Source organism: Pinus tabuliformis, chromosome 7 (genome assembly GCF_031772625.1).
Source record: "Pinus tabuliformis cultivar Carrire ecotype Pingquan chromosome 7, CPIR1, whole genome shotgun sequence".
Lineage (NCBI taxonomy): Eukaryota > Viridiplantae > Streptophyta > Pinopsida > Pinales > Pinaceae > Pinus > Pinus tabuliformis.
The window spans coordinates 1,670,820,058-1,670,833,887 of record NC_142293.1 but is presented as its reverse complement, the minus strand read 5'-3'; the positions used below and the strand labels follow the sequence as shown (position 1 = coordinate 1,670,833,887).

The 13,830-nt window shown below is 37.0% G+C and overlaps 1 protein-coding gene across 5 annotated transcripts in view; it reads right to left on the bottom strand.

Moving 5' to 3' along the window:
• The window catches only part of LOC149254877 (putative trehalose-phosphate phosphatase C), a 290,873-nt gene that overhangs the window by 255,154 nt on the left and 21,889 nt on the right, over nucleotides 1-13,830 (bottom strand). For all 5 annotated transcript variants that reach the window (XR_016267190.1, XM_089460253.1, XM_089460250.1 and 2 more), the window contains exons 3-5: nucleotides 8,158-8,298; nucleotides 7,933-8,004; nucleotides 7,435-7,557 (exon numbers count right to left, since the gene is read on the bottom strand). Coding sequence is in view for 4 of the 5 variants with exons in the window: in XM_089460253.1 (XP_089316379.1) it covers nucleotides 7,435-7,557; nucleotides 7,933-8,004; nucleotides 8,158-8,298 (336 nt within the window). In the remaining variant the exon portion in view is untranslated. The remainder of the gene's footprint in view (nucleotides 1-7,434; nucleotides 7,558-7,932; nucleotides 8,005-8,157; nucleotides 8,299-13,830) is intronic.

Below are 13,830 nucleotides of genomic sequence, written 5' to 3'. Positions count from 1 at the left end.
TCCAAACAAAATTGACGTTCGACAGGGTAGGGTTTGATAATACGAAAGCTTTAAATCTCAAACCAAAGTATTATTTCGTTCAATCCTCCAGTGTGCTTGCCCTGAAAAAAAATTCGCTCAGCTGGCAAGGGTTTTCGTTCATATTTGCTAGCCGTCCAAGAGAAAACCTCCTAATGCTTGCCGCCCAAACGTTCAAAGATTAAAGTTCAAGATGTTTTGCTCTGCGTCTAGGAAAAATTGACGTCGAGGAGAAACCCTTCGTCTGCTTTCGGCTTTGGTAAAATGCATTCAAAATTTTAGTACGACCCCCACGAAATTTAATCTGAAAATTTTGCAAAGAATCGGTATTGAATTTCTTAATTTTCCCTTTCAGAAAATTGCAGTTCCTTCTTCAAGAAGCCAGACGTCTAAAGATTTTCACACAGTGAGGAGAATCTTCAGAAAAGCTCCCCAAGATTTAATCTTTGAAAGGCTCCAGATGCAAACGACTTCCAGAAGTTTGACTTCTTCAGGAAATTTAAAACAAGCCTCACAAGAAATTGATTTCTGCAACAATTCGTCTTTCAAGAAAATTTTGGATTAGAAATTACAGTGTTGAAATAATACCTTTAACCTAATCGATCTCTCTTTTCCAGAAATTGTGATGGAACCCCTGCAAATAAATATGCTTTATCTATGCAAAATCTATAAGTTAAAATTTGAAATCGACAGCAGACGATAGTAGATACAAGCCCTACATGGCTAGCGGCTAAGAAGGAAAGGGCCTCCCAGGCCTGTGGTACCTTGAGATAAATTCTCAATCACAAGTCAAACTGTTAAATTATGTGAATAGGTTCATTTAGCTGCAAGAAAATTTGTTAGTTTCAAACCCATATGGCAGCCCCTCAAACAAATTCATTGGCTCTTGTATGAACAATTTAGAACTGCTGCAACAAAACGTCAAGGATTGAGGCCTGGGACCATACAACTATTAAAAAAAATGTATATATGCTGAAAAATCCCTATCCGCGGGGCCAAGGAAAGGATTTGGCTCAAAATAATGTGTTTGATTTTTAAATAGGAAAGGAATTCCCTTTGCAAATAATGCCAAACCCCCAGCCCTTCAATTCTTAGACCTGCAAGGAAAACTTAAAAGAAACAAAAGCAAAATACGGACAATATATACCAGAAACAAAGGGTTAGCAAATAATATACAAACTTGTTTGCTCTTATTAGCCAATTAAATCTTTGTAGCTTTCTTTGTAGCTCAGTACCTGAGTTGAAAATTACTTCATCAAAGATAGATCATAGGAGCTTGATAACTTCCTTATATAGAAAAATAAGAGAAAAAAACCCCTCCAAGTGGAAATAACTGCCTTCCTTATATAGAAAAATGAGAGAAAAAAACCCCTCCAAGTGGAAATAACGGCTAGTTGGCTTGATCCTCATCAAAATAATCTCATCTGTTAAAAATAACTTGATCTTGGTTGATTTTTTATTTTTGAAGAAAATTGGAATTTCTCTTAAAACCCCTTTTTATTAATCCAAAAAATAATATTTTAGACTAATATGATATATCTTCAAAAAATTCACTTTGACTTGATCACCAAGGTCCAAGGGGTCAAATTTTCTCAAAAAAATCCATTTTTCCCTTGATGGAGACCTCCAAAAATTAATTCTTTTCTGACCGACGAATTTTTTATTATTTTCCACTTTGAGAGAATTTAACTACTCTCAAATTATTTTTTTGACTCAAAATTAAATAATTTTTTAACTTAGGATTTTTAATTAATTTTTCTAGAAAAATTAATTAATTGAGTCTAGAGGGGATTAATTATTTTTCCACCTTCAAATATTTTAGCCATCTTGTCTAACTATAAGTAACCATGCACTAAAATATTTTTTACATCAAATTATTACAATATCAACCCTAAGAAGGAGAAAACACATTTTGAGATAGACCCTCAAGACATTACCCAATTCTGCGACACAATATGATCTAGTATGAAACCAAGTGTGTCTATAATAAAATAATTTAGCGATGGTGTCTAACTATGATATAGTATGAAACCAAGTGTGTCTATAATAAAATTATTTAGCCATGGTGTCTAACTATGAGTAAGCATGCACTAAATTATTCTTAAACACAATTTTACATAGACTCGATAAATACTAGGACTCAACTAAAACCTTGTCAATGAATTCCACCCTAGCTTTGGGGTTATAACTGGAAGAAAAACTTTGTCGATTATCTATGTTTACAGACACAAATAATTCTAGGAGGTTAAAAAACTTCATAAGATAAAACCCTTCGAAAAAAATCATAGGATTACCGAGGTGTTATTAAATGGTTCAATGGTCGTACTAGCATCATTTACAATAACCCTGCAGAAATTGGGTTTACAATGATAGAACTGGAAGCCAAATGATGACATTGATCCTTGAAAAAAATTATCTGGTGCTTTGTACTCTGCTTCTTGGACTATTGACACAAGTGTGGTCAACACCTCCCAAATCTGAAAATTAAAAGAAACAACAATGCCACAAATTCTAAACCCTTGGACTCCTAGAATCAACCTTGCTCTAACACCATGTAAATTTTCAAGCCCTAGGTGATTGTTGTCCAATGTTTCTCTTAATTAGATAAATCAAACCAGAAATTATTTAACCACAAAAGTAACTATTTATGAACATGCAAAAATCGCATGTATAGCTGGAAAATGAACAATGAAAGCATAAACATGATACACAAATAATTAACCTCTAAAAATCAGATTTTTATTTAAATATTCAAGCTTACAAGGAAACCTCCACAAGCTATCAACCTAACAATTGTACGATATACACAACCAAAAAAACAAAAACAAAACAAAACAAAAAACAGATTTGCACTTACTAAGATAAATCTACATGATGGACAACTCAAAATCTTCTTGCCTGAACTATTGTATAGCATTGTTTGACCCTATCTATATTGCTAAACAGATTTATTGGTACAACTATATGGATTATTTTTTGGCGTACTTCTCGACCTTAGCTCCTCTCTTATTCTCTAAATATGCTCAAGTAATCTCTCTCTAACCTCCTGAGATTTCTTTGTGTGCAAAAGGTGCGTATTCAACTTCTTCCACCTTATCCTATATAAGTTTATAGGGAGATAACTAATCTACTAAATCCCAGCAACTAATTTCTCAAATCTAGCAACTAATCTCCTTAATCCTAGCAACCACCTTATCTCAACAATGAGGTGTACAACTAAGATTAAATCAAATCTAACTCATTAATATTCTAGAATATCTAGAATATTTTATTTAAATTTCTAACACTAGGAGAACATAGGAAATTTGACTTTAGCTTGTATTTATTTCAGTGAAATTTCAATATCATATTATTTCCCACTTTTACTTAGTTACTTGAAGTTGTCTCGAACTACTTCTCGCACGTTCACACCTAACATGTGCAAGCAACTCCTGCTCAGACTATAATTCCCAACAAGAATGTCTTTTTTAATGGGGTTGCTAAGAAGTGAAACATTGTTTGTTTTTGTCGTTTTATCATATTTCATAACATACTTGTTACCCACCAAAAGTGGGTGACAACATAGGAGAATTTTTTTCTCCCACACTTCACATCCAACGAGCTAGTGAGCAGCCCCTAACAACCACCACTAGCTGATGATGTGCCACTATTCGTCTCCGCCACCTGCATCAGCGATATGACTTATCATCCATCCGGCGAGAGCACATGAACAAAAGTGGGCCTCCAATCAAAGGGTACTTTATTAATTTTGCAATCGAGTGCCTATGCTTGTTTGTATTTAGGCTTTTGATATGGATTACGGAGTGACCTGGAAGAAAGAGGGGTTTTGATCATGATCTTGGTCCCTCAACTTAAATGGGGGGTTACCCTTTGATCCTAGTCCAGTGGGACCTCCCCTTATGGCCCAATGGGTATAGGAGGGACACTACTCGGGAATGCTTGATTGAGATAGTGTTGTACTCATGAATGCTTGATTGAGATAGTGTGGCACTCGAGGGACAACACTATCTCAATCAAAGTTTTCATGATTTTAGAAGGCTTCTACACCTTACTTGGCACCAAGAAGCCTCAACACATGCCTCATAGAGCCCTACACATGGATGACATCATCATTTCGACTGACATGTGTTGGCATTTCACTTGGTTTTATGTTTTGGCTAGTGGGTTGGCTTGTAACCCAATTCATCATTGTAATTTTACTTGAGATTTAGGGGCTTTTAGGCTAATTAGATATTGTTCCTCCTCATATAAATAGAGGAGAGGATCATCTTGTCATTCATCATCACGTGGACTAGGATAATTTAGCCTTTTGGAGATTTCAACCTCTTTTTCTAACGGGAAAAATGTGATCTACAGAGCAAAAATCATCTTGAGCATTTGTTCTTGTCTTTGGAGAAGTCACTTTGGATCAATAATTGGATTGTTTCATGCATATTGTCTTGTAAGTACCTTGTTTATTACAAACTTATGATTTCATGTCTAATGCATGGAATGAATCAATTTGTTCATAATTTGTTCATAAAAACTCAGTGGGACCTAGGGGCATGAAACCTGAGTGGTTGGGATGGCTCCTGGGAGTGTTGTTGCTGATGTGGAAGGCATTTTTGATGGGTTTCCGTTGATTCCACTTCCTTAACAGACACGCAGTTGTTCGTAGAGAAGGATATAAGATTGTATAGAAGTGGAATCAACGGAAACCCATCAAAAATTAGGGCACAAATTTAATTTTTTGTGCTGTGCCCTAATTTTGTTGAGTATCAATTGAAAGGAAACTTGGTTGTATTATTGCATGTATTACTCATAGTATGATATGTGAATGGAAATCCCCTTGGTGATCTCATGTTAGCTCTCCCAAGTGACCTTTGATCCCTCACAAAGGTGATAGTTAGGGTTTTGATGCTAGGGCATCAAAATATCCTTACTACTTTGCAAAATTAAATCAATTTTAAGAGCCCATAGACTCCATTGACCCTAGAACTAGGCATTGGCCTTCTTTGTTGATGATCAACTCTACCTTTTATCCATAAATTTTCCCTCTTTTTCTCTTGACCAAATTCATCCCCTTCAAGGCCAAGTGGCCAAGCTAGGGCTTGGTGCAAATTCCTAGGGAAGAGGAAATTTTGGTGTTGGAGACTCTAAATATCAAGAGGATAGTGGTTTCCACAAAATCACCCCTTTTGATAGGCATTCACTTCAATTTCATCCATAAATTTGTTGCCCTAGTTGTTTGCCCTAAGGTAAACCCTAGTTTAGTTTTAGCTTCAACTTGGGGGCTTTTTGAGGGTTTCATGTGCCTTGAAATTGCTAAGATACATTGTGGCCACCCCAACTCTCAACCTACTAATCAAACCCTAGGTCTTGTGTATGAATTTGGCCTCTCTAAGGAAAAATAAATTGCCCTTACTCATGGATTGGAGCCTTGTACTTAAGTTGTGTCTTTTCCTTAGAAGCCCTTAGGTCACATCATATCTTCATACCTAGAATATACCTCATAGGTGACCTCATACTGGGACTCCTCCCATTGGTGAAAGCCCATAAAGAGCAGGGGGTTTTGGCTATGGTGACATTGGGCCACTGCCCCATTGTTGTCACTTGGTCTGGTAATAGCCTTTTAGGGTTCCCCTCTCCAAGGCTTGCTAGAATTTGCAGCAACAAGACCTAAGGCTGACAATTCTAGAAAACCTCTACGAAAAAGGTGAATTTCTTAAGTTGCATTAATTGAATTAGATTTGAAAATTTCTATAGTGTTGATCTGAGTTTTGAGGACTCTAGCCCTAGGATTGGCATGTAGATTTAGTGACTAGCATTAAAGTTGTCTTTTCATGTACTTGTGTGATGCAACATGGCTAGGGTTTGCAAACACTAAGGAAGACAACTATGCTAGTGTGGAGAGCTTGCATGATATGACCTTGCTATTAAAGCCAAAGAGGAGTTGTCAATGTTGATACTAGCTTTTGTTGTGTATAATTTGTGTTGGCGAGGGTTTTCTTGGTTTTCACCAGATTGATTTTTGGAGACCTTAAAGTATTGTACCAGTTTTATGATAAAATCGTAGTATGTTGGCGAGGGTTTTCTTTGTTTTCCCTAGCTTGAATTTTGGAGAGCTTGAAGGATTGTACCAGTTTAATGATAAAATTGTAACTGGTACAATCCTTCAATTGTAGTTACAATTTTATCATTAAACTGGTACAATCCTTCAAGCTCTCCAAAATTCAAGCTAGGGAAAACAAAGAAAACCTTCGCCAACATATATATATATATATATATATATATATTTGTTTGATAGGTTATAACTTATGTGAAACTTGAGATGACTAGCACATCTAACTTGTAGCTTGAGTAGCCACGACCCAGAGGCATCTAAGCCATCAAAATCACCTGGGGATCGCACCTGGCTTGTGCCACACCAACCCTTCCCCTGCCCAGATTTTTCCCACAGAGTTTCAAACCAGTGACCTTTACACCACAGAGTGTCTTAATAGAACACCCTGTCACTGTCTGTGCTACGCCCCGTGGGCTATATATATATATATATATAAGTTTCCAGCTGTCCAATACTTGTGTAATTGCAATTTTGCTTTTTAGTTGTCATCGTCATCTTGACTAAGTAATTTCCAAATCTTATTGTTCATGCTGATTTGACATGTTTAAGAGATGAAAAATTTAAGTGATTTAACATATATCTTGAAGATAAGGGAGCATATGTACTACTGTAAATCTATTGTAAATAAAGTGATCTAGATGCTTGTAAAAGTGTGCCCTAATGGCTAAAACATGTTGATATATGATTGGTATCTTTTTTCTTGGGGCTGCCTAGTGTGTTGGGTTGAAATGGAGTGAAATATTGTCCATTGTTTGCTGCTATAAATTAATAATTCAGATAAACCCTAAGGTTGAAGTTCACAAGGATTAGACTTAGGGAACCTCCATTGTGAATTAGAATTTCTGAATTTGCAATAAAAGTCATAACTTGGAAATTTCAACAATCAGGACTTCCCCAAATACTCCAAAAGATCCAAGCTTGTATACTCTAGAAATATTTATATGGGTTAAGGCCTTGTTTAATATAATTTCTCTAGAGAGATGATATTCTACGATCCTTACAGTATGTTCTATGAGGACCTTTAGGTTCAGCACATTATAATTTTAGTTTTAGGAGTCATGGAAGCAGTGTGATTGAGTTCGTTAGCTTCAGGATTGTGATCTAATTTAAACAGCCTGTGTAATTGGTGACAGAATAGTGGATAGTGGGTTGGAGAAGAAATTGACTTCTCTCGTCTACAGCAATTATAGAGTGAATTTCTGTGAACAAGTTTATTTCATGTTGCATGTTTATTGCCTGTACAAACAATGAAAACCAGATACCTTGACATTTATTGTGTACAATTGGTACATCTGCAATTCTAGTCATTTTACCTTTATTTCTTTAGATTTTGTTTCATCTTTCTTTCTGCTATCACGAGCTTCTGCTGGCCCCATAATATCCATCCCATGACTGCCCGCATAATAAAGTTCAGGAAGTTGAACAAATTCAAACACCTGTTCAATTCAATGTTTCAGATGCTATGGACAACACAATACAACCAAGGGAGAAGTTACTGTGAAATAAAAACATATTGATAATGAGAAATGCTTCCTTGGAATCACTCCTATTTACCGCCATTAACATGAGAGAAACCACTACCCCTTTCTTCTATTATAAGATTTTTGTTTTAGAAAAATTATCTTATTTTAAGAAAAATACATTTACAAAACCGACCTATGATATGATTAAATCATGTCTATCCAACATAACTCTTGCTTTTTCTATGTACAATATTTGAATAATTATAAAACCTCTTTTCCTAGAGAGTTGGGCATTGAATAGCTGAAAGGACTTGAAAAACAAAATGTGAAAAACCTATTTAGCCTCACCTTGTCCCTGCACCTGCCTGTGATAATTGCAGTTGGAAAATGTTGGGCCACATCCCTTAGAGCACTTCTCATCTAACCTCAGAAAAACAAACGCATGCCTATATCAATCACATTTGTCATATAATGTGCACATACATCATGTTCCAGTTGTCTTCGAAATCATATACTATTCAAAGCTTCTAAGAATCATATTTATTTTAGATAAATACAAACTCAATACAATACCTCATCAGACATGAATGCATGATCAGGATCTTCAACAATGGGAGAAAGTGTTCCATCATAGTCTAGAAACACAGCCACTTGTTTGCCTTGTGCCATCCCTGTAATGTCCTCAAATACGTCTAATGCTGATGGATGTGTTGCCTATAAGTATAAGCAAAGAGGTAAATTGTAAGGAATACCTTCGCTTGTTTTCTGTTTAGAGGAGACAGGTGTAAAAACATAATGAAACAACAGAAAAAGAATAAATTCAGAGTTTTTTAGGGATTAATGACCATTTAGTACTTGTTTTACATGTTAGGTGTTCTTAGGTTATGTAAATGGTGACATTATTGTAATGTATTAATGTTTGTAATAAAGTAATATTGCTTCATATTTAGGCCAGAAATTAGAACTACCACATAAGGCTTTTGAACAAGAAGTTGTCTCTATTATGTAAGCAATTCATGTTTAATGAAATCATCGTCTGAGAATTGTGTTTCTTTTCTCAATCATTTTTCCCCTCTCATAAAAATCTAACAATGGTATTAGAAACATGTGCCAAGACAAGCACAACTAATGGGTATATACTATAAGCATAGAGAAAGAAGATGAACTGCAAGAGACATCACCGAAATTGAACACAAGAAGTTTGTGGCAGATTAAAAATGACAAGTTCATGGAGTATCGTAGTGTCAGTAGGTTAGAGATATTAATTTTTATAAAGAAAATGCAGGTTTTTCCAACATTACCATTCAAGCACTCACTTGATTATTCAGACATACTGACAAATATGAAAACACAAAGGCACAAGCAAAATATGCATGTAATCAGCCAATCGAAATCCTCTTTAGTAGATTATTTATACAGAGGGGATAACGTTAGGGTGGTTATCTCTGAAGTATAACATCATATATGATATAACCCATCATTAAACTTATCTAATGATACACTACATGTTCATAACACATAAGCCATCACATTTGTTGACCTTATACATGATCATGATGACACATTTTACGCATAAGGGCCAACAATATGGCCTAACAACATCTCTCCCAACCTTAACCATTTGCTTTGTCCCTCTTACCTCCTACAGCCACACTCAAAGATATTCAAGTCCCTACAATAAGTGCAACCCTAGAGGCACTTGCAAGGGTTGCCCACTATCACCACAACAACTCTTCCTCTCACTTTAAGCTGATAATTTTCCAGAGATAAAGAGGGAACCTCCCTTACACTCCCTTAAAGGATCTGGGTTGAGGAAGGTGTTACTTGTCATTAACTCGATCCCCAACGTCCATTATGAAGATGGGGTTAGCAAAAACCCTAGTTTTTTGCAATTCTATGGAATTAACTTCTGATGTCACTGTTGCATTCAACTCGTCAAGAGCTTTCCAACAATACCAATTTTAGCTTGATCTGATTCTCAAATCAAAAGTTATACTCAATTAAAGTTCGACCCATTAATAGAGGCAATGTCAGCATATTGACCACGTGGCACCCATGTGGCCTCCATGCAAATCTAACAGCCTACAGGTCATCTTGGTGGGTCCTGCGATCAAGCCCACATCATATTAATGTGGTTTATCACCGTTTACGACACTCGACGTCAACTAAGGAGAAGGGTGGTAGGCGACAAGTGATAAAGGTGGACTCAAGGTCCCACTATGGAACTCTAACCAAGTCAGCCAGGCTTCCACAAATGCTCTCACTACATCATAGGGGACAAATATATCAACAGTGAGTGACGAGCGGCGAGTGGTGGGCAGCGAACAACGTTCCCAACTCTCCCCAGTTCCACCTAGACCCCACTCTCGAGTCTCAACACTTTTATCTACGTTGAATGGTGTTGGTTATTTTGTCAGCCTGATTAGTTTATTAAGGGCACATATGACAGTCGATGCCCAATGGTCGATGCATGTTCACACAACACGGTTTCGCTAGAGCGTTGTTCCACTACTGTTGCTCAACATTGGCCTTGCGAGCATAGGAATGAAGTTAAGCTCTGTTGTTGCTTGTTGTACAGCGTGGATGGAGATAAAATGAGAGTTGGGTTTATAAAGTAGGAAGGCTGCTTCCTTGCCTCACCTAACTAACCGAAGTCTTAATGTGTAATATGGCCCAAGGCCTAAAACCCAAGCTCTCAATTCAAATGGAGTAACTAATGCAGGAGTGGTTTGAACTATATATTCATTCACATGTTATTAGAGTACATCTATGTATATATAAACACATAACTACACTTTCCTTGAGCTACCTAAGGTTGAACCTCCAAGAGGTCAAATAAAGAAAATATTTAGTCTTGATAGGGAACTTGAGGATCCTCTTGTGATTTTGCAAAACATGAATTATGATAAAAGAAATGGAGGACACACACCTTTTTCCTTTCATTGATAGTGAATGACTCAACTTTGCACAATTGTATGCTTGATTCTAGTGCATCTATTAATGCAATGCCATTGATGGTCATGAACTAATTCGAGTTACAGATTACAAGGCCTTATAGAAATGTGTGTGGTTTTGATTCAAAATCATCCAAATTTATAGTTTAATCAAAGATTTGAATATTTGTTTGGCAGTTAACCCTGACATTGTTGTGCTCATGGATATCATTGTTATAGATGTTCTTGATGCCTAGTGTATGCTCTTATCGTGAAAATGGTCAACCACAATAGGTGGGAATTTGCAAATGGACTTGTCTTATGCTACCATACCCACCTCTGATGGAAAACCATTCATCCTTTATAGAGAACCTACCATGAGATATCATGTCGAAGACATCAAGGAATCTCGTTATCATGTCTTTGATATTGGTCAAGGATTTGTGGATAGACACCCTCACACAAATTCAAAGACATCAATAAAGGTTCAATATGAGGACTTGTCTTTTCTTCCTTTTTCATTAGAGGATCCCATGGAAAGAAAAGATGAGTATAACAAAACTTTGAATATTTAGATAGCTTGGAAGCATTTTGAACCGCAAGCCCTCAGGTAGTCAAGAAGTATTAAAGAAAATGAGAAAATTGGAAGCAATATGTGCCAATTAACTCTTTACCCTCTTCCATATCAAATCACTATGATCAGAAGACCAAAAAAAAGAAGGTATGAGTTCAAAAGGAATCTTGACAACATGTGAGATGGTTTTCAAGTAGGAGAACTAGTGCTAGTAGAAGATGACCCTTACCCTTATAAGATTCATGGAAATGTAGGCATCGATTATTTCTATTTTCCTAACCTTGATGGTGTGAAGTTGCCTTTACTAGTAGATGGCAATATTCTTGCATTGTATTCTAGGACTTGTTTCTTTAGTTTAGATAGTTTAGAGTTGGTAGGATTGTATTTCTTGATTTTTCATCCTTCCTTGCTTTCTTCATGCTAATTTTCTTGCATAATTAGATCATTTTCTTTATTCTTTTCATAATTTAGTTGAAATTTGGACTTTTTTTCGTATCACAAGGTGACAATTAGCACCCTCAGTTATTATTAGGAGTCTTTTTAGAGAGATACAGGTAAATAGGTTTGCAAGCACCAGGGATTGCTAGGATTCTCATGCACTATTTGTTGGATTGTGTGGATCATCTTCTCTATAGTGAGCACATGTCCCCAAGTTGGAGCTAGATGTTACCCAGCCAAATGTGTAACTCCTAGGACAAAATTTTCCTCCTATTCAAATCAACTTGTTAACCAACAACTCTATGATGATCTACAGATAGCTTGCCTCAAAATCCCCCCATCCATGCTCCAATCAGTGCTTTATGACATCTAGCTTACTCACCAAATGAAGGTGGGTGTACATTTACCATTTTTGTAATTGAGTGCTTTCATTTAAATTTTAGGGGCATTCCAGTATGAATCACATGTTGAATTGGAAGATAGACTGCTTTTGGTTGTACTCTTGTTCCAATGTTTCACCTTGGTGGTTATCCCCTGCCCCTAGTCTAGTGTGATTTTACTTGAGGCATTTCTTTCCACTGTCTAGGAGGGGCACAAATAGGAGGCACTGATTGATATCATGTGTCCATGGTAATTCATGCTTAACACTTTCCATATGTCCCCTGTATCCACTTCCCATCTTTGGGTTGATTGTTATCTGTCACCAGTATTGGTTCCCTATTTTCCACATTCTTGAGTAGGGGCCTGGAAACTTTTCCCTAAGAGGTTGATGCAATAGAAAGGCAAGAAATATCATGAGCCATAATGATAAAATCCAACAAAAATCAGTTGGGATATAATAAAGTGCGTGGACAAAAGCCTATCCTGAGCTCTACCCCCCTCATTAGCCCTCAACTAGTTCTTGGCTAATGCATGAGCTATCAAAAGAAAAGAACTTTGAATATCCCAACCCTAATTAGCAATAAACCGCTTTATCTTTAAGGGGTAATTGATACATAAATGAAAGCTTGTAACCCAAGCTATGCAAAAAAAATAAAAATAAAAACAATGAAGAAAAGGTGCACAAGGGAGGTGGTAAAAATAGGCCGAGAAAATGGGCATCTCAAGTCCCACGATTGCTCCCTCTTCACATTATAGTGCTCAAGAATGATGGAATTTTGTAGCCTATACAAAGACTATGGCATCCTCCATGAAGCAAACATGCACCATGCTACTGACCACTTCAACCTTCTTATTGATGGGTAGGCCTAGGAATTGTTCCTCACCTTAGGGTTTGATCTGAAAATGGGGCACTAAAGGCTTCTTGTCAAACTTACAAGAACCTCTCCCACTTCCAAAGCTTAAATATTCCCATGATCTAGTGATTAACCAATTGCGGAATTAATAATATGCTTGAAAATATAGGTGTATGCTTATGTTTGTTCTAAATTTGTTTAGTGCTGTAAATTTTGTTGCTTATACTGATATTTAAATACACATGACAGTAAGTAAAGCAGCAATAAGCAATACACGCATAGCAATATTAATTTGGAGTTCACCCAAAACTCTTGGGCTACATCTCCTTGAGCTCTAGTCAACTCAACTAGGCTCTCTGGGATTATGGCTGAATTCTTTTACAAGTTTACACTCAACTCCATTGGTCTACAACCAAACCAATGGGCTTAGAATGCCATCTTACCCCTGGCTGTCCTTTAGCTGCAAACAGATCTAGGCTTCTCTGGACTAATTCTTTCAGTCAGTGCTCTGAGCTCCTTTGAGCTTCTGGCTTCTCTGACTCCCTCAGAATTGTTTACTGTCTCTAGACTCCTTCTTCTGTCTTCAACTCAAACAACACCAGCAATAGCTCGATCATTCGGTCTCTTTGTTGTCTGATACTTCACTGAAGCATTTATGCGCTACCTCCAACCTCTGGTGGCTTCGCTCTATTAAGCGCTCTGACTCTGCCTTTCCAACCTCTGGTGGCTATCTCCTATCAAGCGCTCTGGCACACCAAGCTTCCCAATGGGTTCCTCAGCGCTCCAACTCTGCCCATGCATTCACTTCACGCTATGGACTGCCCTCCTGGAAAATTCTCAGTGTCCAAGCCTCTCTAAGCTTCTGGAGCTTCCCCTGCGCCTTCCTCTGTCTTGACCTTTGAGAATCCACTGCTTTCTGTGCTTTCTGTGTTTTGCTCAGTCATTCGCTCATCTGTGTTTCGCTCAACCTCCAAGCGAACAATCCCCCGTCAATTCTGTTCTCTGTGTATTTAATACACAGCAGTTACAGTTCCTCTAAAACATGGAATCGAATGTTTCATGTCAA